We start from the raw sequence: 27,458 nt of genomic DNA, 5'->3' as shown, positions 1-27,458 counted from the left end.
GGCAAATCATAGCGCAGGCTGGGCGGGCATTGTGAAGCTGTAGTTGAGTGTTAGCAGGCTAACTAGAGAAAGAAAGCTAACTAATCGTGAGAGTGGAAGTGGAGCTAAACGAAAAGCCAACTGTCAAAACAGCAAGGGGAACAGAATTTTAGTGAAGTGATAATTCTGTTTGATGACTACATGAAAAGATTTAGACCTAGTTAATCAAAGACCGTGTTTGTCAGATGCCCGAGGAGCATTTTGGATACTACATCGATTGTCCCATTTCCAAACGGAAACCATTTCTGGACAGACAGTTCGTGCTAGCTAGCCTAGCTAAGTGAATAATCCAGGAGACTTTTCATTGTCACCTAAAAACCCATACTGAATGTTTTGTCTGTCATGAGTCCGGCCGGGTGCTCCCATGTGAACGGTTATAAGGTGGATAATTGGAAACAAAATCTTCGAGTCATATACCAATGCTTTGTTTGGAGTGGTACTGCTGAGACCAGGAGACGCAAGGTAAAAACAAAAAAACAAAAAACACAGGAACTGCAACGCTAGCCTCACAAACAGAAGTGAAATAATTTTTAATGTGGCACAGACAGACAAAGAACTGGAGTGCAAATGGTGTCCCACACGAAGCACAATCACAAGATCTTATTGAAAGTACTCTTGCAGCAGCAAATGTTGCCAGTACTATGGTTAGCCACCGGTAACTTAGCTAGCAGGACTCTGCCTGGTGAACTGCGGATACTGTAGGATCCTTAGCAGAATTAACTAAAACACTGAAATTGTCTTTAATAAGTGAAACTCTGATAATTCGAGAAAATCTGCTATTGGCTGAGCGTTTTGCTGGATGTCTAAACTTGGATTTTTTTCTTTCCTTTTTTTTGGAGTTGTGGTCACGGGTTAACAGTAACCACACCAATTGGGACCTATTGTGTCTTCGCACGAACACAGAGTCCTCACGTTATTAGCGGGTTTCTGTTGGGCTTCCTAGGTCATTGTTTTTTTTTGTGTGCGTGTTTCTTTTTTTTAATTTTGCTCTCTTCTCTACCCTGGCCATGTCGCTTTCAGGGGCTTCCGCTGATTGCTTTATTCCCAGTTTATTTTTGGGCTCATCCCACACCTGCTTGGCCTACACAGCTACGAGTATCTCTCTACACTGATGTCATCACTGGACCGTGCTGCAGTTTCTGTTATATTCCCACCCTTTCACTCCTTTTCTTTCTTCTTTTTCTTTCCTCTTGTTTTTTTGAGCCACTGTTTTCACATTGTCTAGCTTGGCTTTGTTTTCACCTTGCATTAGCAACAGTTTGATTGTTGCTTGCTTATAAGCCATCTATGCTTCACCTGCATGTTGTAATGCATATTTATGCCGTTGTGATAAAATAGGTACTTCACAGTGATGCAGGATGGGCAGAGCTGGTGAGTTGATGCTTTCCCCCCTCTCCTCATCTTCACTGACATAATGCAGGTAGTTCAGATGAATAAGAGCTGGCTCGCTTGCTTTCCTCCCGCTCACCCACCCGCTTCAGTGCCTCTTCATTTAGTGGACATAATATTGGATGTAAACCAGTGTAGCAGGAGGCATCGGCCCCATCCTTTTATCGTTTGTGATGCACTGTTACAGCCAGAAATATTGCCTGTTGGGGAGGGTGGACCATGAGTAGAACAGCCAAAAGCATGGCTCAGTTACATTGCGGGTATGTTAGAGCAAATAGTGCTAAATGGCCAGTAACCCTTTTTTGCTTATACAGTGTTGAAATGACATGCTTTAACTTGAGCACAGCGCTCACCCTGTCTGTCTTAATTCTTTTTTTCACCCACCCAAGACAACAGAATTATAAAGCAAAACTGTGAGAGAGCATCTGAAAATGTATACATGACGGTATAATGGGGGGCACTGCTACAATTTATTTTAAAAACCTGTTTGGTTTCTTTGGCACACTACAGACAAGAAAGCGCTCAACAGCAGCTCAAGTCCGTAATAAAAGTATGACTTGTCATAGGTGTTGCTCACTTCTCAGTGATGTACAGAGTTATGGCTAAACTCCTGTTGTTGTGTTTAGTGGTGGCTAATCTGGTTTGTCCTATACATTTGGGAGGAATCTTTCCGTATCTGTTTTGCAGCGCTCTCTGTCTCAGCAACATTCCTGTCAGCTCCACACAACCATCTTTTTTGCAAGATAATATCTTCCAGAGTCTCTGAATCAGCAGCAAGCTCCGCTTTTCACATAAAAAGTACGTCTAATAAATCTTTCCATGTGTCTGCAATGTTGAGACAAACACAACAGCAGTTTATCAGAGGTATAGTGATGTTTCTTTTCCTATTTTTTTCCATCAATCCTGCGCCATCTGTGCTTGGTAGTATGCTGCATAAATAACAGTCATCCAGGCCCAATCCTGCTAGATGTTAAGTGCTCAAGGATAGATGACGGTTTTGCATTGAAAGTAGTGACAAGCAGGTTTCTGTACAGTTTAACATTTTCAGTTCCAGACTGGATTGCATTTTAATTCATGCTCTGTGCTCCACATTTCCATGTGCTTTATCAGTTCAGTTTTTCATTATAATGTATCCCCTCTAGATTCTCTATCATGTCAAATTATCACAATACGCCTGTAGCCTTAGAGTCATGCAGGCTTTTTCCATGTTTCTTGCTTGCTATACCTTGTTGTATTTCCTTCATCGAGCATATGACTATTTATTATATTGAAATAGTATGTTTACATATGGCTGAAAGCAGGTAGAAAAGAGAAGTTAAAGTTTCTGCATTTTACTTAGTTGATATATTTGTGCCTTACAACTTGTCACTGAGCCTGTTTAGCTTCTAACGAATGTAACATGCAGAGCACTACTGTGCTGGTTCATTGGTACAAAAGTAAAGTTGAGACCACTTTGTGTTTGTTCTTAAGATCATTAGATACCAGTATGACTTTATGTTGAATACTTATTGCATCAAAATGGTTTGATTAGATGACACTGATGGATGTTGTGAATGTCATATTCATTCACTAGATAAAAGCTTATCTGTGCAGTTCCTTTTGCATATTCATCTTACACTGGTGGGAAGCCCTGTAAATTAAGAGGCACCTTCTAGAAAGATGAGAGTGTGGTTTTGGTTTTAGAAGTGCCTTATAATCTTGTAATCTTGTATTGCATTTTTCCCATCTTCTTTTAGAAGGGACTGTCCTCAGCAGCCTTCCTGTAAGCTGTCACTTTTCCTACCTTAAGCCAATATCAATTCCCAGGTGAAGCATTTACGCTGTCGCCTGTTCTGAATGTACAACCCTTCACTGGTAAAACCCGGTAGATTGAACATCAGGAATAGGACACTGCAGGAGAGATGTGGTGACCCAGTGTGGCCTGGGATTCTGTGCGTTTCATTTTGAGGACCTTAGGATTATTTATTTTTTGCATTATGGTTCTAGAGCAAATTCCCCATTCATCTGGAATGACAAGTACTCTTATCTGCTGTGTAATGTTCTGCAATCTGCTACTGACACACAGTTGAAATATTAACCATAAACTCCACGTTTAATGTTGTTATTTTTTGTAGACTCTGTCACGCCTGAAGCCTGGTGTCATTTTGTTCTAAAAATGTAGCAACCGTCTTCTCTGCACAATCACAAATGGCCTCTAAATCATTTCGTAATTGGGACACAAACGGTCCATTGAGGAAACAATTAAATACAAATAAAGGGGCGTTTTGAAGATGCCCCGTGAAATGAAATGGCAAGAATAAACAAGTATGCAGTGTCGTTTGTCTTCGGGGTGGATTTATTCCAGATGAATAAGTCTGTGGTTCATTGTATTTAGCCTTGAACAAGAACCTAGATGCTGGTTAGTGGAAAGATCTTCTTTAGCCATACTGGGTAGCCACAGGATTGGAAAGGAAAGACCATTGCTTTGGTTTGCTTTCCCTTCTGTCTTTCAAATCCCTTCTGTTTTTGATATGCTAAGCTAGTGTGCTTTAAATTCTGTGTGTGATTAAAATGGGTATGTTGTGTGGGACCTTTTCTGTGCTGTTTCCTGACGTTTTATTTCTCTTAATTGCCAGATTTCCATTTAAGTGGACTTTGACAGAAGGGTGTCAGAGCAGCTTTTGTGTCATTTGATTGAGGCTAATCTATTTCAGTTGTATTCAAAATTTTTAGTTTGTGAATGGCCATGGTTGTGAGTGGTAATGCCTCTATTCATACTTATTTATCTTGACATTGCTTAATCCAGGACGATGAACTCTTATTTCGTTTACTGGACTACTCCACAGTGAGGGTCTGTGCAATACAGTTAAACAAGAGATATTACCCTAGGTTGAGTGGAAACTGGGTAGGATGAAAGCAGAGTGGGGTGGGGTTGGCAGAATTTTTGCAGCCATAACTACTTTGAAGATTGTGCTGTTACTTAGATTAAAGAGTAATGATTAGAGAGCTGACAGTAGTGAACTTGTATTTTCTAGTTTTGATAAATCATATATGATCTGAGAAACCACACCCCCTGCCCCCCAGCCTTCCTCTACCTTTCCCATAAGTGCAAACCCCCTTTGTGCTTTTCTGCTTTTGATGAGAGAAGATGAGAAATAAATCATTTGCTAGATGCTGCTGGAAATTTCAGAAAACGGATATATTTTCAAGGCTTGACACAATTACGACGCCCGTCTCTCCCTCCTCTTCTTTCAGTTGGCATGCACACATGCACAAAATCACCGAGGCACGGCCCATCCCAGAGAGCGCCTGATTTCTGTGCTATGAGGAGATCTCTTTGTCAGATCTGCCTCCATCGCATCATAGGCCTGCTCCTTGACTCATCAGCATACGTTTCTAGCGCCAGGATCTATTCCTACAGTCTCTTCTTATCACGCTTTTTTCCTCTTCTGTGCCCACGCCGCTGCTGCCTGCTTTACCTTGACTTTATTTTATTTGTAAACCTTGCTAAGCCATGGTTCTTCTAAATTCTAGCCTATTAAGTTTGTTTCAAATACTCTTTTGATTATTCATATTTTATTTAACTTTATTGGTGTGCAGTACTGTACAGAAATCTTCAGCAGCTACTCATTTCTTTAGGTCCAGCTATTTTTTTTAAACATCTACATACATGCCTGGAAATATAGTGTATATAAAGCAAAAATAGAATTTGTACAATTCTCAATAGGTTGAAGGACAATATTTTGTGTCATCGCTGTTTTTCCACACAGCCTGAACCAAAAATCGATTTCTTTTGTAGTTTGGCATACCCCAGCTTTTTCTTCCAGTTTCCCTTCCTTAAGAATGGCTTCTGACAGTCACTCTTCCACTGAGACCATTTCTGATGAGGCTTCAGTGAACAGTAGATGGATCAAAATAAGGGCCACATACATCTCTCAGGTCCGGTGTGAGGTCTTTGTGGGATCCCCCCCGTTTGTTAAGGGCATGGCTTTTAATACTATCCATCTTCCCTGGATAGTTTTTAAGTCTGTCACTTTGTTTTTTTCAAGCTTCAGTTGTCACGTCTTAAATTTTTAAGGACACATTGCACACCATGACAATATATGCCAAATCTTCTGGCTAATAGTTTTCTTTTGGGAATCATCTTGTTGGTGTAAAAATGCTATTTTACACAATTTAAAGGGTTGTATTGTTATGTGTAGTTAGAGCACTGATTTATCCCTTGAGTCGGGTGCCTTTTTATACTTGATTGATACATAGGTCATTATGTAGTGGTTTAACAATCAAACGCACAAAAAAATATATCACATTTCTTGGTCTGGTCAGATATAAGGACTGAAAAACCTTGGGAAGAACTGTTTTTCAAAACTACTTTAAAAATTAGAAGAAAATCTGGCTACTTGGAAATGGAACAAAGAAATGGTTGGGTTACTCAAGGCTTATGCTGAGTATTTATTGGAATTAAATAAAACATGGGTTGAATTATTATTTTTCGAATTATATCTTTATCTGAATTAATTTGATTTTGTGGATCCTGGGAAATGCATAATCAAATGGTCTATTTTTCTGTTAGTTATTTATTTATTTATTTTCCTCTCATCCGATTGGCTTGCAGGCAACACTCTGTGGCTTTGGTGATGTCAGATTTTGGTTCCTGGGCCCCTGTCCAGGCCTGTTTTTTCCATGTCTGTATGCTCTCTGTCACTCCTTGGTTTCTTCTTATGTGGGTTTCGGTCTGTCAAGCACCATGGCTATGGCTCAGTGAGTCAGACTAAACAAATGGTCTGTAAACCCCTCCCAGAGTAATCATGGACCTGGTGTGTCACCTTGTGGTGCCCCTTTCACATGCTGTTTGCCTCCCAGTTTTTTTAGTCATAGAAAGTCTTGCCTCATAAATACTCTGTGTCCTGAGGGAACTGTAACATACTCTGTGAACTTCTTTGTACTGTACCCCTAGGTGCATTTTATACTATTCTGGGTTTTTTCATTTCTGGTAAGACATACCAAAGGACAAATGTTAACAATCTTCCACTTGGAAGCAATTTTAAGTAAGTAGGTACAAAATTTACAAATAATAGCCACATATGTAAAGTGTTGGTTAATCATATGGGTAGGATTTTGCATGAAAGTTTGCTCTTAGATAAACAATGGAGAGGAACATTAAAAAAAAAATAGGTGTTTACAAAACAAAAGCTTTTGTGTTGTGGTATTATCTTTTGCAATGGCCTCACTGATCCTTACACCCGAATATTCAGATATGGGAGTCTGTGTAAGTGGAAAAAGAACATGAGTTTGCAATTTCATTGGTCTCATTCCCCTTTGACTGATTCCCTCTTCCTCTCCCACAGACTGTTTCTTTTCATTGTCCTCCCTTCAACTACACTTCTCATTTGACTGTCCAGCAGGCTTTGGAAAGGCATCACTGCCACAAAGCATGCTGTTCGTGGCATGAGCCAGCCAATGAGGCTGCTGTCCAGCCCTCCCTTAGTACCACCATCTGGCTAATGAGCTGTCAGTCACTCTCCAGCGGCTGACCAGAACCAAGAGGCAATCAATCTCTTTTTTGTAGACACTTGGTCATTCCCTATAGTTAAAACCTTTCACTGAAGTGACAGCTTTTCTTGGGATTGACATTATGTCTACAAAACATTCTCTCTCCTTGTGAGAAAGACAATAGCATCAGACACTTGGATGACAATTACTTGGGTCTGCTCTGTAATATCACTTTTAAGGAAGCTATATTGCAATAGCTCCATTGTGGCTCTGTTCAGTGGTGCTTATAGATTTTCTCGCAAGTGATGGTTATGGCATATTGGTGCTGAAGGGAAAAACACGCAATTTGATGATTAGTCCAAGGGTGCCATTCAAAACAAGCTGCTCTTCAATTTCTGATTAAATAAATAGTTGTCTTATTTTGGTAGAGCAGGCTTTGGGCATCTGATAGCTGCAATAACCATATAGCAATTTGTTAGCTTGGACAGTTAAACATCTCTGCAGCTTAACAAACTTGTTCATAAATTATTATTGTTTTTAAGAGGTGAATTGAATTAAAGTTGGCTTTGTGCTCTTGTGTGATGGAGCTTTTTGCATTGATTCACAATGACCTTTCAAGGGAGTATGGCTGGTTTCCAAGTATATGCATATTCCAGAAGACGATCTCTAAATACAGTATTACTAATTAAATACCATATTTCATCTTTCACTGCTGCATTCTGCTTCCTGTTTTCTCCCACATCACTTAATGTCTTAAATAAAAGAGTAAAAGAATAGAGAATGCAGACTGTCACTCCCTTATTCAGTGATCTTAATTACTTTCACATATTCATTATGTAGATTGTCACGTGTTCAGCAGGCCTACAAAATCTGCACAAATCCCCAGTATGGAGTTCTCCTTCATACACTGTTTATTCAGGTGTGTGTGTGTGTGTGTGTGTGTGTGTGCGTGTGTGTGCGTGTGTGTGTGTGTGTGTGTGTGTGTGTGTGTTAGTGTGTCTGTCTTTTTCGTTTTCCTGGGAAAAGTAGACTCTGTACACTAGGGGCTTAGGGTTTAGCTTTGTGTCATTATACCACTATATGTGACAGTATGAGGCTAAACTACACACTCTTAACAATCCCTTATGTCTCCTACAAGTTAAAATTCATATGTATGAGGTGGGAATACATTCTCAAGCCAAGACTACACAGCATTCATATCACTTTCAACAGACCATGCAATGAGCTGACGTGAAACCGTACAGATTCATGTTGTGTATCTCTAGGGCAGCTTACTGAAAGTGCATGTTGTGGGCCAGGCATTGTTATGTGAAAATAGTGGGGGTGGGGGGTTACAGCATCATTCTGCCAAGACAGTGTCAGGCAACAGTCCCATGAGGTCAGTCAGAAGCAGTGCGGTTCTGGAGCATCACCATCAGTTTCCTTCCATAGTCTCTTGTTGACTTGCTCCTGTTAAATATGGAGTCAAAGAAGACTCGGTATATGTGCACACTTGTGTCCAAGTACCACAGCAAATGTCTAACAATGTCTGTGTTTGCTGTGTGTGTTTTCAGGCGTATTTATAGTATGCACTGTTAATGTCAGTTACGGTTAATGTATGTGTGTGTGTGTTGAAAAGCATGCATGGGCTTATGAGTGCTAGGCAGCATGGTGAGTCACTGTTCTCATATAGCTTTGCTCTCTAGTCTGTATTGACTTTGTTGCCCCTCCCCTCCTTGCTCCTCTCTTTACAGCAGCAAGAAGGTTCTCCGTTGAGCCAGACCTTTGTCCACATCATAATTGTTGTCATCATTCTCTCTCCTCCTCAGTTACAGCTCATCACATTACTGGCTACGTTTGAATAACTGAATGCATTACCCTTAATGCTTGGAGTAAGTGTGACGTATTGATGGCACTTTTGTGAAGTTGGATCTAGAGCACTGGAGGATTCATATTTATTCCATCATAGTCATTTTTTGCTAGCAGCCCCACACAGCATCGGTGGACTCCACAAAGCATTATGCCCTCTTTTGCCCATGCTAATAATAGATTGGAGGTATAGTCGTTTAAATCGGTGGTTTTCTAAATCTGCTCTTCTATGAATCAGCAACTTTGCGCATCATTTCCCTTCACTCAGAGCACAGCCTAACCGCCCTCAAAGAGCGTGCATCCCAGGTGGGAGATGCAGCCTAGCGCAGCACGAACATGAGCTTGCTACCTGCCCGACACTTGTTCCAGTCATCTGAGCCAGCGGCTGATCAATAGCTGATCTAATAGAACATTAAAAGCTCCAGGTGCAGACAGAGATGCAGGACTGCTGACACTGAGGAGTAGACAGCCTGTGAACTATTGTAAGAGGCAGAGAACAGGGATAGATTTTCTGCCCAATACAGATGTATTGAGGTAGGGGAGGGTGAGGAGTAGGGTAAGGCGTGGCATTAGCAGGGTTTCTTGTTTTTGGTGCTATGGTGCAGTGGAGAAATGGGGATTAACATCACTGCTGGTGGGATGAGTTTGGACAGGCAGTTAAAAACATGTTATTAATATTAAGTACAGTGAGTAGCTTTTCTTACTGGTGTATTTAGGGCTTAATTTATACTCTAAAAACAGAACTGCTTCTTCACTCTATCTGTTCTACTACTACTGTCTCTCATTTTACCTTTTATATGTTTTACGTGCGACCTTAAATATTTAGAGTTTGTTGTAGATGTTAGTTTTAAGTGACGTAATTAGTTCATTTCCTTATTCACTCACCAAGCTCATAGAGCTTTTCTTTGGTGCTGCCCCTTCTGCCCATTCAAAGCTGGCTGCCTCACAGACCAATTTGAATAAAAACAGAGCTTAGTGCCTGCAACCGTGAATATCCCCTCCACTGCAATGTCATCACAATCTAGCCCATGCCTATTAATGCTTATCCAAAACATAGACCGCACTGGGAGTTCTGCTGGCTACCTCTGTGTCATTGCATGGTACTGTCTGCATTGATCACATCCTGACTAGCATATTTTGTTGCAAATCAGATAAGTGAATTTTGAATTCTTTTCTCTTCTGACAGTAGAATTTTGCACAGGAATGGTATTTTTATCCTGCAACCACTGGCTCCTACACAATTTGTGACCATTTCTGCCCACTCCCACTGATAAATCATCTCTGCGGGCATTCAGGTCTCAGTCCAACTGTTTTTTTTTCCTTCTAAAAAAACATAATGCCTCAAGTACAGTTAACAGCGGCATTTCTGTTATTGTTAACATATCAAATAGTTGTGTTAACTTCTATTGTTAAAATTCTGTTGCAAGTAGCTGACAAGAGAAATGATAGAAATAGAGGGTATCAAGTATTAAATCTGGATATGTGCTATAGGTGGGAGAATCATTACACTGCCACCCAATATCAATATTTTTTATATAAATTATTGTGTATGTAGTCCAAACTGATTTTTTTTTTCTTTAAATTGACCAATCCATCACTACTTTATAACTAGTCATGGTGGTATTCATTAAGCCAGATTAAGGTGAATAGAAGGTAACTAATCAGTGTTGGAGAAGGAGAAGAAAGTGACTCCGGTAATTCATTTGCCATTTAAACAAAATAAAAACAGACACGTTACACATTTGATAATGCTACAGTGAATAAACCATCATTGTATCATCAGGATTATTTTTTCCCCATTCCCAGGTATACTTTAAAGTAAGAAAGAGCCTTTCATTAGAATGGAGGACTAAGTTCAACAAGAAAATAGGTCAGCTGATTACCTGAATATATTGAATAACCAGGTTTTTCCATCATTTAAATTTTTTTCTTCCCTAAGCTTATTTTGTGATGACAATGCTAAGATTCATCGGGCTCAGCCTGTGAAAGAGGGGTCCACATAGCATGAGTCATTTTGACACATGGGTTAGCCATTAGAATACAGACCTCAGCCCCACTGAAAAAACCTTTGGATGTGCTAGAGAAGATGCTTTATCTGAGACTGTAGCAGCATAACTACTGGTTCAGAGGCACCTGATCTACCATTAACTATAAGCTAACAATAAGCAAAAAGGAAAGTTTATTGTACTGAAAATGTATGCTGCATCTAATAATAATGCCTAAAGGAAATGTATAATGTAAATGGAGCAGACTGTCTCTAGGGGCGTTTGGCTTTTGAAAGTGACTTGCTGAATTTGTGGGCTTGTGGCTAATTCAGCTTGAGGTGTTTTCACCATATTGGTGATTGCGAATTTTTTTGTTTTCTCCAGTTGTTTCGAACATTGGTGCAGATGAGCTTCAAATCACCATTTGCAGGAGTTGTAAGGATTTTTTTTTAAGTATTTGTCTCAGGAAGTGAGGTCTAAATATACTTTCTGTCCAAATATCACATGACAGAAAGTTAATTTTTAAGGAAGCATAAAAATGTTGCATTTCACCTTTAGGGGCCACTGGAAACAAAATGCATAGCCATACCAAGCGGCGAGATGAGATTTTAGCAACTGTGCCTTGCTGAACGGCGTTGTTACTTGCAGCTATAATGTTAGTTTCCTGAAACACAAAACCTGTACACAGACCTGAAACTAATGTGCCCGTAGGAGCCCGATTCAACGTCCCACTTCTTTGCCCAGTTCTTTGTCATGGGAACAAAGTTTCACTACAGAACATATTTACAATTGTAGTTAGTTATTTTAGGGATTGCATTATTAGTGGTATCTTTGATAATTGTGTAATAATACCATTTCATTGTTCACTGTTCTAATATGTGGTTTTTCCAGGAAGAAGAAGGCAAAACTGACTGGACCTCTTTTTAAATTCTTTTTTATTTCTATGGCACAATGATGGTTTATGTTTTTCAGAGTGTCTCAGGTTATGCTTTTGAATCCCAATTCAAAGTTAACAATAGGCAGACAACATAACGCGGGACCGCTGAGTTTATATGCAGTAGCATTAGTTATAAATAGAGGGTGAGGTTAGTTTCACACACTGTGCCTAAAAGTGTAAAACCGAAAGCTGTCTGGTCAGTACTTTTTCCTTTTATTTTCGGTATCTTCACCTACTTCACAGCTCTTTTTGTGCTATCTCCCCTCTAAGTGGGTGACTCATTGCATCAGGTCTGCACCCTGAAAGGCTTTGATTAGATTGCTTTCTTTCTCCTCCCTTTCCTTATTCAATTTCTCCCTTTCAAACAGGCATGCTGACAACTTTCTGCTGTAGTGTCCTTTAGATTCCTAAATAAACAAACAAAGATCAGACAAAGCTCTGATTTTAATTAGATCAATAATACTGCATTTATATATTTATTTATAGTAGAGCTGGGCGATATGAGATTTTTTCATATCACGATATGTTTTTTTCATTTCAGGCGATAACGATATCTATCACGATATAAGCCAAATAACTATATTTGTAAGATTTAAATGTGCCGTTGCTCACAAGTAAAATGTGAAATAATCAGCAGCTTGTTTTGATTTAAATATTTATTTCCCATAATAAGTTCAACAGGGTAGATGTACTTAAGGAACATGAGACTTTTTCAGATAAATAAAGGCAAATATTGCAAACTACACAAAAGGCAGCCGCTAAAGCGTCTAAGTTTCAAAATAGAACAAACGAAACAGACTAAATTGTCAATTCCACTTAGAAACAAAATATTAATTCTACAAATAAATCTTAGTTTGTTTTACAGAAGAACAGACAAAACTGACTAACTTTTGTCAATATCAAATAAACTGAGAACTAAAAGGAAATTCTCAATCTCTCCTTGTTGTATAGCTTAGCTTTTCAAACAGTTTTAACAGTTACTTTAGTCTGACAAAAGCCGAATGACAAATTAGCGCTTCCAGTCAGAGACTGAGGCTACGTCCGCACGTACACGGGTATTTTTGAAAACGGAGATTTTCCGTTTTCGTTTTAAAAAATAATCCCGTCCACACATAAAGGCAGAAATGAAGGAAAACGCTGCTATGAACATGCCAAAGCAGCAGGTGGCGCTAGATTCCTAACCGTGCCGAAATGTTGGCCAATCAGAAGTCTAGAAGCCTCGGTGGGAAAAAGTAAACAAAGCTGGGGCGTAGAAGCAGAACAGAGTCGTATGTGTGGACCGACAGTAACTGTGTGTATATGTAAGCATTTAAACACTGCAGAGAGTAGAATTAACAGTAACAGTATTGTAGAAATTCATTTCACCGAAACAATAACGTGGCGCACAGTGTGACGCATGCACCAGTTTATTGTATTTCCAGACTTGCTTTCGGCACAATTTACAGTGCACGCTACTCTGTTTTTTGTCAGACTTGAAATAGCCGAAATACCTTCACACTACGGAACTTCTATGGCTCTTCCGTTCGACAATCTCTCCGGCATTGGAACCATCATCTGTTTTCTCTTCGGTCACGCTCGGTTGATTTTTCTAGTCGGCACATTCATTTCCTCCATTACCCGCTGGCTGCTTCCCAAACAAACACACGTGCGGCTTGGCACTTGTGCTGTACGTAACAAGTCACGCGACGTGACGCTGCGGCTGTGATTGGTTCGGCTCTGCGCTACTGAATTTGGATCGGCTGACCTTTTTTTTTTTTTTTTTTTAAGAGGACAAGAGCGGCGAGGTCTATCGTGATAGCTTAATTTCTCTATCGAGTAAAAGTTATATCGCGATACATATCGTTATCGTTCTATCGCCCAGCTCTACTTTATAGTAGTTTCATGTTGACCTTTCACCCTTTTTAAATGCTTGACCTGCATGTCAAGCAGTTCTGTCCTACTCTATTGCTGATCACATTATTCAGGACTATAGTTCTACACATTGTGTTCATAGAACAGGTCCTTTATCCTCTGTGTCACTCATGCTCTTTAGCATTTTAGCTTTATAGTTGCTGCTTATTATTCTACATTGATTCCTTTAAGGAATAGTTTTCTGCATGTTTGCCAGTTATGCCATGTTATGAATGAAATCACTGGCAACAAACCTATTGCTGTTAGTGAGTTACCTGCACATTGTTTGCATCCTCTGGTGTGCCTGTCAAGCATCAACACCCTTTATGGCTTGCACATGTTTAATACAGAAAGATTCACTGTGAAATTAATTTGTCGCTGCGTTTGATTTGTCAGCAGGCCCAGCAGTCTTTAGTCTGTCCTCCTGTCAGGTTCATTCAAGCTTTGTGTCCTCAGAATTGTTTGTCTGACACTTGAAGATAGAACTTTATTTTTCTGCTCTTTATATTTTTACTAGGCCTCGAAGCTCTGTCCTGCTTCAGAGGATTTTCTCAAAATTATGGACTTGTCCTTTCCTGCCTTGATCTTAATTCCCTTTGTCCCCTGTTCTCTCCCAACCCCCGTAATCCCTTGGGTCCTTCTCCCCAGGCCAAGTCGTGTATCTGTCACATGTGTGGCGCCCACCTGAACCGACTCCACTCTTGTCTCTACTGCGTCTTTTTTGGCTGTTTTACAAAGAAACACATCCACGAACACGCAAAAAACAAGAGACACAATCTAGGTAAGTTGCTCACTCTCACGCACTCTAAGACCCTAGTTGGTTATATTTAAATTATTCTCACGACCAGTGGCAAAATAGATGCTGACTGCATTGCATTACCGTTCCTGTGGGAGTGCCTAGTCCCAGTCACATTTAAACTGGCAGTCTTCTTCAGCAAGGGGATGGTAGACTTTTGCTAATCTCGTGCTACCAAAAAGAGTACCTTCAACATTACATACCAATTATGCTAAATAAGACAAAGGTATTAAAGAGCAAGATTTTGACATCACCCTGATGAGCACAATTAAATGTGGGAACAACAGAGACAATAGAACAGTTTTGTACACATCTTAATGGCTTTAATTGATTTAATCCATTTCAGCTGTTTGGTCACACACACACAGACACACACACTCCGTCCTGTGTGCGGGGATACGGTCTTAATTAGCGTTGAGCTTTCCACAGGTGCCTCCCTGACACTGGCACTCTGTTCCTCTCTACCTCTAATCAAATTAATCCAAACTCCCTTGTCTGCTCCACTGCTAGATGTCAAGCTCCCTTCTCAGTGCTCTGTACCCATCATTTTCACTTCCTCTTCTTAGCAGGCTCACTCACAGGACTTTGCTCATGCCTTCAGTGTGTGAATGTGTGTGTGAATGGGTGGATGACAGGTTGTGTAAAGCGCTTTGGGGTCCTTAGGGACTAGAAAAGCGCTATACAAATACAGGCCATTTACCATTTACCATTCTTTGTCTGCTTATTTTTCTATCAACCTCATTTCCCCACCTCTTCATCCTCTTATTGTTTTGCTCTTATGCTTTACTCATTTCAGCACGAGTGCTGAAATGCTTCTCATGCCTTATGCAGGACCTTGTCTTCCTCCTCTCTCTGCCACTTGTATTATTCTAATTTTTCTTCATTAACCGGGTGCTGTTGTATGCAGTGGAGCATCCTGTTTCTATATATATATTTTACTGTCTTTTCTTATTTCACGCCCTTGCAAAACACTGAGCAGCACATATACACCGGTTGGTTTTTCTACATGATGCATTAGCTCACCTTCTTATTGTGAGTAGCGCCAAAAACAGAAAGATGTCCGGTTAATCTAAAAATAGGTTGTCACAGCAACAGAGCTGAAATATTGTTGCTGTGGAGTTTGAAAATGGAAGAAGTTGGGTTGTGTTAATGGGAAGCACAAGTGGGGGTGGTAGACAAATACACCTTTTCCATCACTGCCTGCCTCACATCTGTCATTTTTCTAGTGGAAGCAATAAGATGGTAACACTTGGTTTTATCAGTGGTTTTAGACAGCAAAATAATCATTTTAACCCCCCCCCCCCCAAAATGTCTATTACTGTACAAAAAATATATACTTATAATTTAATATCTAATACTCACTCTCTTTCCCCCTCCTTCCTTCCTACAGCAATAGACCTATTATATGGTGGAATATATTGTTTTGTGTGTCAAGACTACATTTATGACAAAGACATGGAGCAGATTGCCAAAGAGGAACAGAGGAAAGCATGGAAATTGCAAGGTATAGCATTCTGTTTTCATTAATACAGTTTTCTTTCTTTTCTCTTTTTTAAACTAAAGCAGCCTGATAATCTCTGCGCCGTCACATTTGTCCACAGGCATAGGGGAGAAGTACACGACGTGGGAGCCGACCAAGAGGGAGCTAGAGTTATTACGACACAATCCAAAGCGGAGGAAAATCACTACAAACTGCACCATAGGTGGGCAATCGATTGCACTGTTTATTCTGCACGTCTTAATCTGCACAGCTTTTCTTCTCATCGTAGTTGTGATTGCTGTGGGTTTTCTCCATGGCTCTTTGTGTGTTTGTGTACGTGTGTGTGCACGCAAGTGTGCTTGGAGTCACTCATGCATTTAGGTGTAATACTCAAGGTCAACCAGACTGGGCAGCCCCGCAGGCAGTGGACTGGGAGAGGCAGGACACAGTGTTCCCTCTCAGATATATGCACACTACATCAGAATGTGTGTCTATCTCTACCCAGAACTTGTTTTCTCTTTGTTCCTTTTTTGGAGTTATCTCTTGCCATGCTTTCACCCCTCCTGTTGTTTCCATTGTGTCTCTAATTTTGTACATGTAGTAATTTACCCTTTTTCCCGCCCCGTCTCCCACCAGCCTTCACTCTCTTTATACCTTCAAACAATTTGCTTGGTCAACCTGACTGGGCAGTGGAACTGGTGTCTTTATGTGTGTGTGCCCACCATGACCAGTCTAAATTGTTTAGGCGCTCACTGAGCACTCTTATCAAGAACCAAACCTTGGTCAGTTGGATTAGACCCAAGATCTAGCTGTGTCTCACCTGTTCTTCTGGCCATCATTTCTCACTCTAAATGAATTCATTCAAAGCTTTGGGAACACATCCAAGTTGCACACAGTGTTGCTGGCATACCTGACCCAACACCATATTAACTTTTCAGCCAAACAAAAATGGATCACAAAGCATTGGTGGCTTTTATGCATAACTTCATTATGTTTAAATACATGAACCAGCCTTTTATATATCAATCTAGTGTTAAAAACCAAATTTAACTCAATTTATTAAATGTAAAAGAAGTGTTCAAACCTTTTACTTGACTTTATATTCTTACAAGGTGCATTTGTTTCACAATTTACACTACATGCCAGTACAAAAGCTTGACATCCAATTAACTCTTCAGAGCTCTGTGATTAAAATTCTGTCGAGCCACAGCTCAGGTTAAAGGCATAAAAGCAACGCGTATTCCCAGTAGCATAGAATTTTGATGTGTGTCATCTTCAGAAGTCCTTTGTAGGGATATATCGCTCACAGTAAAAAACACATGACAGCTCACAGAGTTTACCAAATGCCATTTAAAGGACTCTGAGATAAATATTTTACTTTCTGGAAAGAGCTCTTAGTGAACATGAAGCACTGCTCATCTTCTGGTCACACCTCCATGGTAGAGCATGGTAGTAGCAGTATGATACTATGGAATTAGTTCTTAATAACAGGCCCAGGGAAACCCAATGCAACTCAGTGAGTGATGAATAGTAAGTAATACACCTTTTAGCATGATGATAACCCAAAGCTAATGGCTAAAACATTGCTGAATTGGGTTTGGGATAACTGTCTGGCTAAGTTGAGCGAAAGCTTAGACTTTAAAATGAGAGAGCATTGAAAAAAAGAAAAAGACTTGTAAATAGTTTATGTACTGAATTACTTTTTGAACAAGGAAGTTCACTGTAGTCCAAAGATAAATATGATTTAAAAATCTCTTTTTGGAGATTTGGAGTCACTGCCGTGTTTAACCTTCAAAGCCCTGATGTTCTCCCTCTTCTTTTATTCCCTTTTTGTTCCGCAGGTTTACGAGGGCTAATAAATCTGGGCAACACGTGCTTCATGAACTGCATCGTTCAGGCTCTGACACACACACCACTGCTACGAGACTTCTTTCTCTCCGACAGACACAAGTGCGAGATGCAATCAAACTCCTGTCTGGTGTGTGAGATGTCGCAGCTCTTTCAGGAGGTACGACGCACAGTCGACATGTGCAAACTTGTTAGATAGGTTTGGTAAATGGCACAAAGAAAATGGGTTTGTGAATGTTTAGTTTTTTATCATCTTTTTTTTTTTGTGTACACAGCTATAATTTTAGAGATTTTTAACAACCATGCAATACAGAATGTTTTCTCTGCCATAAAAGGCTGAGTCACTCTTGTGCTCTTTTGTCAAGTCCAAAGAGGGAGGCAGAGACAAGGGAAGAAATGCTGCCTGAAAGGAATGTAGAGTGCAACATACAATGCAGTAATTATACACCTTTATTGAATCTGCTCAGCCAGATTTAACTTACGTAGCCCTTAAAAAGTCTTAACTGTTTATTCTTCATGCAACAGAAAATAGGCATTTTACATCTAATAAACTCAACCCAGAGTCTTACGTAATGACTGCCTGCTCTGCTCCCACACTGTCTCACTTCCTTCTTACATCCTCTCATTTGCAGTGTATATGGGCACACAGTTGGCAAGTGGTGTTATAATATATAACGAGTTGAATCATCAGCCCCCCACCTCCGCAACACACACAGACATGTCTGTCCTGTCTCAGTTAGCTGAACTGTTCAGTTGTATTTCACATGAAGTGTCTTTGAGGCATAAAATTCAGGATTTTACATTTAAACAGTCCCGGGCACGTGAGCAGTCTTTTTTTTTTTTTTTTTTTTTTTGGTGCTAAGCCTTGTTTCATAGGTTACATCCAGCTCCCCTCTGTATCTTCATCAAAAGTCATCTTGTGGCTCCGTAGGCACCTGCGTGATCTCAGGCAGCTTTTTTGGATTGAAAAGGGGAGGTGTGGCCTGCTTTGATCAGCGACTCTCTCCTCTTCCTCTCCCCTATTCTTGTCTTCGTGTTGTCGCGTAATTCGTTTGTCAGCCACCTTCAGACTGCCGAAAAGGAGAAGAGTCTGTAAGATTCAAAAAGAGACGTCAGCTCAGCATTTTTTTTTCTTTCACCGCTCAATCAGACTTCAGAGAAAACTGAGGAGTATAAAGCGACGTGCGCGCATTATCCGCACGTCGAGATGTGAGATCCTCTGGCATTAATGAGCTCTTGTTGGAACTTCGTTGCACTGTTTTTGCACCCTGCCGGTACTCGCCTTGTCACTTGCTTGTCTATCCTGACCTGCCCTGAATTCTCAGTCCAATTTCAACAGCAAGCCAGAGATCTCCAGCACATAACAGATGGATATTTTTGCTGCACACTCTCCCTGTTTTTCCCCCACCCATCTGCTTTGACTTGCCTCTGTTGTGTCTTACACTTTCCCTCTCTGTGGATTTGCTGTCATCAGAGCTGGTTCTGTTTTGTAACTTTTGTTAGAATTCATTTATATCTGGCAAGACCTGTTGAATGAAGTGCTTACAAAAGAGCCAAAAGAGACTGGAATGAAGTGGATAAAATAACACACCTAGTAACACCTGGAAAAATAGGCTAACCACCTTTCTTCTTCACCCTCACCCACCTGTCCCATCTTTCATCCCTTCTCCCAGTTCTACTCGGGCCACCGTTCGCCCCACATTCCATTCCGGCTGCTGCACCTGGTGTGGACTCATGCACGCCACCTCGCAGGCTACGAGCAGCAAGATGCCCATGAGTTCCTCATTGCAGCATTGGATGTACTGCATAGGCACTGCAAAGGAGACACTATCAGTAAGTCGTCCTTAAACACAATTAGTTTAATGGGTTTATTTATTTATTGAGTTTGTGGCCCATAAATACTTTAGTTTGAAATTCCAATTCGACTTAAGTGAGTAAACGCAGGTAAAAACAGTGTCGGCTGAGATTGAGGGGAGTGTTAGGAGACAGAGCCACCTACTGTCTCTGATCTGGCATATCGAATTATACCTAAAATCTACCGACAGACAACAGTGCCTTACTTCACTGGAAACATACTGAAGGAGACTTACAATGTACCAACGGGACAGCAAGCAAGTAGTGTAAGGAATGTCAATAGGCCCTGCTGCAGTGCAATGACAGGTTGACTCAGTCATAGCCACAACGGAAAGGCTTACCCTGATTGGCTAGAGAGAATAAAGAGCTGTGAAGTGGGAGCGAGGCTCTGTGAAGCTTTTAAATGTGCTAAAGAGTTGGGCAGTGTGCAGTCATGTGTGTTCATATTGTCTCCTCTCTCTGGTCAACAGACGACAATGGCAAGAAAGCCAACAATCCAAACCACTGTAACTGCATCATTGACCAAATCTTCACCGGGGGCCTGCAATCAGATGTTACCTGTCAAGTTTGCCAGTAAGTGTGTGTGTGTGTGTGTGTGGGGGGGCGTCAGATAAAGCCCCGTCATGATGCAATGGAAAGGGACTGCTGAAAGACAATCCCACTTGAGATGTTCACTAAGCATTCATGTTGAAGCAGCATCACGCCTTCTGTCTTTTTTTCCCTCCAACATTTACTCATTCATGCATCCTCCACATATTCCTGTCATCTTCAAGTAGTGGGGGAACCATTGGTTTTTGCGCTCTTATTCAAAGACCCAGTCCCTGCAGAGCTGCTTTAATGGAGGTTGTCTAGACAGCAGCGCAACCCAAGCATTGCCTGCTTCCCCCTAGAGCTGTCCTGTCACATTAACACTAGCACGCTGCACTGAACTGGAAAGCACCTCACCCAGACTTGCAGGCAAGCCCAGCCCAGCTTACTGTGACATTACCTGCCTCCACTGTGAAAGTAGAGACTGCTGATGCAGAGCTGCTCATGATAGTGCATCACCGTGGCAGTAAATCACGCCCCTTCATAATCATTAAAATCACTTTTTGAATATAATGGGTAAGCTCTTAAGCAATAAAATGCATCAGCAAAGGCTTTCAAACTAAAGTAGTGCCATACTGGTGTCAAATTACTGCAGAGCTGATCTCCTATTGCCATAAATGCATGTCTGCTTGCCTTGCTAGCCACCCACTGGTTGCTCTGGGTATTGCAAAGCCATGACTCATCTAACCGACATTGATAATGTTTGGCAGCCCACCCCTGTGCATATATATTTATGTATACTCTACACATTTTGCACTTGAGGCCTCTGTTTTGCGTGGTTTGCGGTCCATCACGCTTATTGGGCTGTAATAATACAAATTCTTTACGCAAAGCCATTTTCTTTGACGTAACACATCATTGAATTGCAGATGAACCTGGAACAACTGTGTAGACATTATTCACATGCGCACATTCAGTCTTCCATCAGCCTTAAACAAAGACATGATCAGAATCTCAAAGGGGCTGTGGGAGTTTAATCTTACTCGTTACCATCTATGTCATCATCCTGCCAAGTGACGCCAAACTACACAAAGCCACACACTAATAGTTAAACATTATAATTGAACTCCCTTCTTCTTCTTCTTCTTCTTCTTTTTTCCCCTGTAGTGGGGTTTCCACAACGATAGACCCTTTCTGGGACATCAGTCTGGACCTTCCTGGCTCTTCCACGCCTTTTTGGCCCCTCAGCCCTGGAGGGGATGGAAGCACAGTTAATGGCGAAAGTCACCTGTCAGGATCCACCACGCTCACAGACTGCTTGCGCAGGTATATATTCATTCATTCATACATAAGGTTCAGTCCAGGTTCCCCAGGAGTGCTTTCTTTTGCTTTGTGTTTTTTAATGCAACACTTTAACATTTTGAAAAACTGTTTAAAGCCACTGAAAAAAAGGCCTGCTGGAAAACTCCATATAAGGTGCAGATACTCCCTGTTTATGTCTAGACATGGAAAACTGATATTATGGATTATAGTGGCAGCGGCAGGGCCAACTGGCAGCATGGTGCTGGAATTAGTTATACTGTCACCTGCTGATTTTGCAGGCATTTTGCATTTTAAGTGTTTTTTCACATTTTTATGTAAATGAAGGTTTGTTTGTTTTGTGTTTTGTTTTTTAATAAATGTTTCTGTGGGCATTTTTTCTCTTTTGGAGAGTCAAAGAAGAACATTTTTTTTTTATTTTAAAAATACTTGTGGATGTGTCAGTGAGTGTGATGTAAAATACATAAACAAAAAGCAAAAGCAAACCAAAACCCTTCTCAGGTTGGATGCTACATGTTTATCGGGCTCCTAGTAGGCATATTAATCTGCGCTGATTTAAAAGGAAATAAGCTTTTATCAGTCCACCTGCATCTTTTCAGGAGCAGTCAGACATTCACCCCACCCCTGCACATGTACAGGGGGTCACATATAGTTTCTATTCAGGCACAACAGCCGTGTTATCCTTGAATCTCATCTTCTCCCATCACCAGGTTGACCAGGGAGTGTGACCTCTCATATCTCCTCTACTGCCTCTTCATTTTTTCAATTTGTTTTCCTCTTCTCCTTATCTTATTTCATTCTTTTCCCGTTTGCCCTCACTCTCTACCACTCACATTTGTCTCATCCTCCCCCTCTCTTTTTCTCACCTCCTCTCCTGCTGACTTTTTTTTTTTTTTTACTGCAGCTTCTCACACATCTCTAGTTGCTGCAGCAAGTCTCTTAAAGCTACAGAACTGGTTGATGTTATTGCCATGGTGATAAAGGCGTTGACGACACCACATGGGCTTTTGCGTTAGGCAAACTGACATGCGTATGTGCTGCAGCAAAACCGTGCAAGCAGGCATATTATACAGACCTTCATGTTCTTCCACTGATACGGAGAACAGCTTAGTGCGCTCCACATTCAGAGGACATCTAACACAACCAGAAACACTCCACGCAGAAATCTTTCTTCCTGCTTCTCGCGTTTCATGCCTCCGTTCCATATCCATTTTCTGGCTGCACGTTTTAACACGTCATCTCTCCCCTCTCTCTTTATTGCATTCTTCATTCTGCAGGTTTACGCGACCTGAGCATCTAGGAAGCAGTGCCAAAATAAAATGTGGTGGTTGCCATAGTTACCAGGAGTCCACCAAACAGCTGACAATGAAGAAGCTTCCCATCGTAGCATGTTTCCATCTCAAAGTGAGTCACCCATGCGCTGCCAATTATCACTCGTTACATTGTCTGTCACTGTCTGACAGTTTGATTATTTAAGGCTAATCTGAGGATCTAACATTCGCACGTCTAATTTTGTCACCACTCCGAAATAGTTAAAAGAGCTGTGTGACTTAAAAGGAAAGTTCACCCTTAAAATCAAATGTGTGCATGTGTTGATGAGATTCCTGCATGCTTTTATATGTAATTGAGCTAATAAGTATTTCCTTATAATGCTAAGGTCTCATCCCCTAAAAACTTGAGCAGCAATTTGAGCAGTTTTATGTAGGGACTACTTTTCTTTCCATCGTGCTACCCATTTTTTTTTTTTTTAGCTTTTTTGCTGCACGGAGGAGAATCTTGAACCTGCCCTCGCTCGTGACAGGATGTAAACATTAATGCCAAGCTATAAGGTTGACTAGCTCTGTGTTTCCTTTGGTTAGAGACTGCACTGCAGGCCAGAGGAAAACAAATGCATTTGATCTTGACGTGAACTTTCCCTCTTTTCCGCCTTCATGCCAATGCATTCTGCTGTTCAATTATCTGTACTTGTTCTATATTGCAGTGGCATTAATATATGATTCATTTTGCTCTGTGTGTATGCAGCCTTTCATCTGATGTCAGCAAGGTTCACATTATGCAGTGCCTTAGCTGGCTGGTACATGTGCGTAGGTGTGTTCATAATTCAATTTAGCTGTTGTTGCCTCCTACAGTGTTGCACCTTTGTGCAGTGTCCCAGGACATTTATGATTTTTAATGACTCATATGGTGCTCCATTATCTTCATGTTTTATTTATTGCAATACTGGAGACCTATAATGTATTTGTAGGCTGCAGTAATGTTGTCTTAGATGGATATCAGCCTCACTTGTTATCTCATTACAAATATGGAAATGTTTGACAGCCAGGGTGGAAAACATACATTTCACTCATGTTTTTTTTGTTTTATTTTGTTTTTTTGTAAAAATGATGCCTGTTAATTCTAAACATATAGTATTGGTTTCCCCACCCCCCGCCTCTCTCTCTCGCCACTTCTCCTTTTCCCGTCTCCCTTCTCATCAACCCTCTCTGGCCCTCTCCAGCGGTTTGAGCACTCTGCTAAACTACGGAGGAAGATCACCACGTATGTTTCCTTCCCCCTAGAGCTGGACATGACACCCTTCATGGCGTCCAGGTTAGATGATCGCTGAAGTCTATATGTTTCATTTCTACTACTAATGAGGCCCTCAGCTTTTCTTTTCATATATATTATAGTAAATATTTGGCAGCTAAGATCCAAATGGGGAAAAAATACTTTTCCTCGTATATCCTTCACCTTCCCAATTCATTTATTACATTTCATGACATGCTTTGTGTAAATGCTCCCTAGTAATATACACTGATGTCACTAGAGCATGCAGCAGCAGTCTTGCCCCACCCCTGAATGTTGCATCCATTCAGCTCCGCTCATAGACTGAAACATCATTAGTGTTACAGGCAGAGAACCAACGTGCTTTCATTGATTGTAGTATTCTGCCACCTAGTGGATTTTTGAGGAAGTTTATGCTTGCCTCAAACATTAACTGTCTTCTTTGTCTTTTACAGTAAAGAGAGCAGAATGAACGGGCAGTATCAACAGTCGGTTGATGTATTAAACAATGACAATAAGTGAGTACCTTGCATTAGCAAAATTCACGAAATATCACTAAATTATCAGCATTTGTTGCTGTATGACATCAAAGACTCTTACACAGTAGCACATGCTAATGATGACCCAAACCATCCGGCTGTGACTTCCCCTAATTAAATCAATTTGAAGCCTATTAAAAGCTGCTTAGTTTTCTTCATCCATTGCAGCTACAACTGCTTTAATTTTCCAGGACATTTATTGGGAATATACTGTGTCGTTTGTGAAAATGTTTTTTCCTTAATATCTCTATAGTGTGAAAAATGACCTTAAAGTTTAATGGTACTGGGTTTTGAACCGAAAGAGCTCATTTACTGGTGGGATGATGGGATATTCTTGCATTAAAAACTCAGTTTTTCCATTTCTTTTCTTTTTTCTTTTTAGGTATTCCTTGTTTGCTGTGGTCAACCACCAAGGCACATTAGAGAGTGGCCACTACACCAGCTTTATCCGCCAGCACAAGGATCAGTGGTTCAAATGTGATGATGCCATAATCACCAAGGCTAGCATTAAGGATGTACTCGATAGTGAAGGGTAAAAGTCAAAACACAACATTAGTGGTACACAGTCTGATACAGTGTGATACTGTAATTCATTTTGTTTTCTCTTTTCTTTCTAGGTATCTCTTATTCTACCATAAACAGTTCCTTGAGTATGAGTAGTCTTTGTGACCAATGACCATGAAGAACCACTTGCTTTTAAATGAGACAGTCATGTGACTGGCGACAGGATGAAACACACAAAGCTACCTGAAACTTTCTGACTACCAGTCTGCTCCTCCAGTTCTTGAGGATGAAAACAAACAAACAAACAAACAAACAAAAAGAGATGTGTAAAATTACACATACTTTCAAAAGAAAACAAAACAAGCACTGAGCTACTTCTTGGCATCTACTTGACAAAACTGAATAAAGAGGAGGAGGAGGAGGAAGGGTCAGGCGCCGCCAGTTCCAGGCTTGGGCAGAGGGAAGAGGCTCCACACCCCGTCGCTCTCTCTCCCTTCCCCTTCCTGCTGCAGGGGCAGAGTCTGAGCGTGACCGACTGTCACGCCGATTGGGCATATCTGGATTTTTTTTTCTCACAGTATTCTGACCCCACCCCCACACCCTCTGTCCCTCTCCACCTCCCACACACTCTCCATCTCTCTCCCATGGTGCTCTCATTTCAGCTGACCAAGCATTTAACTTAGTGATGATGGAGGACAGTATGTTGTCATATGCATAAAGGACTGAATGCAAAAAAAAAAAAAAAAAAAGGAAAAAAAAAATTAAATATATAAATCAGCGTATTATGAACTTTGCAAGAACATTTTTAAACTTATGGTTATGATTCTTATCATTTGTGAATTTAGTTATGAAATACTGTATGAATCTAGTATACATCTATTTTTTATGGGCAAAGAAATAATGGGAGAGCTTGGAGACGCTGCCTTTGCCAGTAGCTGGGGAAGCGCTGCCATGGAAACTAAACAGATTTGGACCTGTGTGTTCTCATGTTTCATTATTTACTGTGTTGATTGTTTCATTTTTGTTTTTTAAAGTCTGGCTGAGGGCAGGGAATATCTTATTTTTTTAGCGACTCGTTGAATTTTTGTTTACTTGTTTTCTTTTCAGTGTCTTTTATTTTTTTAATTGTTATTTTCAGTACATTCATATGTTTCTTGCTGTCCTGGTACTGGAAATTTCTTTTTTTGTTTTGACGTATTATACTTTCATTCTTGTGGAATTGTTGGTATAATGATGGTGATGACTAATTGGCTCACCTTTTGCTGTTTAGAAAGTGTGTATGTTGAATGTGAGCTTTGGGTTTTTGTACTGTATGACAAGAAGATTCAATACACAAAACTACAGATCAGGTCCTGTAATATGTGAGGCTGATGTGTTCTCTTCGAGTTGAACACCTTGAATGTTTCTGTGCAAAGGAAAAAAAGAAGCCCTGTTAACGGCACTGCATGCGATTGGGCTCTCATGGTCTTATATGTGAAAAATTGCCCTTAGTAATGGCTCGAGGCTTGTTGCCCGTCATGATTTGTTTCTTCTGTACTTTTGGGTGAGAAGGCTGTTTGAGATTTCTAGTGGATTAAACACATTGCACATATATGGGCCCTGTGCGACCGCAGTCTGGCTCTGCATCCATCAGTATTAATCTTCTCCATGGCAACTGTGGATGGTGTAAACCAGTTTGGCTTACAGTATGTCTTGCCTCTGCAAACCTAGTGTTCTATTAAATTGTTTGTCAACTCAGACTTTAGATAACACACATATGTGTCAGGGTTTTGTGGTCACTGATTGTGTGTATTAAAAAAAATTTGACGGATTGAAACTTGTATTTAAAAAAAAAAAAAAAAAAAAGAAAAGGGAAAAAAAGAGGACCAGGGCCCTAACCAATCACAAAGTAATGCCACATAAAGAAGAAAAAAAGGAACCCCTGTTTGTTTAGCTGCTCTATTGAAAACCAACATGCATATCCTTTGGTCTCCTGCGTAACCTCAGCTCGTAGACAGTGAGGAATTTCTGAAGGGTGAAATTGAAGACTTCTGAAATGGTTGCACTGTGGTTTTGTTCTGTGGTGGAGCAGTTGAGACCGCCCAAAGGACATTCAGGGACACAGCTGAAACGAAAAGGAAGAGGAGAGCTTCATTCGTTTCAGTGATTAAACTCAGAACAAAACTGGAATATGGATATGCTGTCTGTCTCATTTCTTTCTTTTTGTTTTTGTTTGCACATTAAAATATATTTTCAGAAGTGAAGCGCTGCCGTGCATGTACTGTTATAGAAGAACAAGGACAGAAACAAAAGTGGAGTCTCACTTTGTCAAAACTTAGACTGAACGCTGAAACACAGCTGACAGCTGATAATCACATGCCTAACTGATCAGATGTAGGCATGTGATTATGGCTCCACCTTGTGGTCACATTTAAAACCGCAACACAAAAAAAGAACAAGCCTGGTCATGGGCATTTAACCACATCCTGCACTAAAACAGCACATA

The 27,458-nt window shown here is 40.6% G+C and overlaps 1 protein-coding gene across 1 annotated transcript; it reads left to right on the top strand.

Annotated features, from left to right (window-relative positions):
* The first annotated feature begins 29 nt into the window (after positions 1-29).
* Positions 30-27,203, top strand: LOC102202328 (ubiquitin carboxyl-terminal hydrolase 22-like). The gene is made up of 13 exons (XM_005744345.1): positions 30-501; positions 14,209-14,341; positions 15,747-15,860; positions 15,958-16,059; positions 17,678-17,844; positions 19,358-19,517; positions 20,009-20,111; positions 21,234-21,392; positions 22,664-22,790; positions 23,884-23,975; positions 24,386-24,448; positions 24,852-25,001; positions 25,087-27,203. The coding sequence occupies exons 1-13, from the start codon at positions 382-384 to the stop codon at positions 25,127-25,129; spliced, it is 1,533 nt and encodes a 510-aa protein (XP_005744402.1). The 5' UTR covers positions 30-381; the 3' UTR covers positions 25,130-27,203.
* The last annotated feature ends 255 nt before the right edge of the window (positions 27,204-27,458 follow it).

This window comes from Pundamilia nyererei, unplaced genomic scaffold (genome assembly GCF_000239375.1).
Source record: "Pundamilia nyererei isolate P.nyererei 1_Seehausen unplaced genomic scaffold, PunNye1.0 scaffold00142, whole genome shotgun sequence".
In the NCBI taxonomy this organism is placed as follows: domain Eukaryota; kingdom Metazoa; phylum Chordata; class Actinopteri; order Cichliformes; family Cichlidae; genus Pundamilia; species Pundamilia nyererei.
Note: the sequence above shows the minus strand (reverse complement) of the source record. Positions and strands in the feature narration are given on the sequence as shown.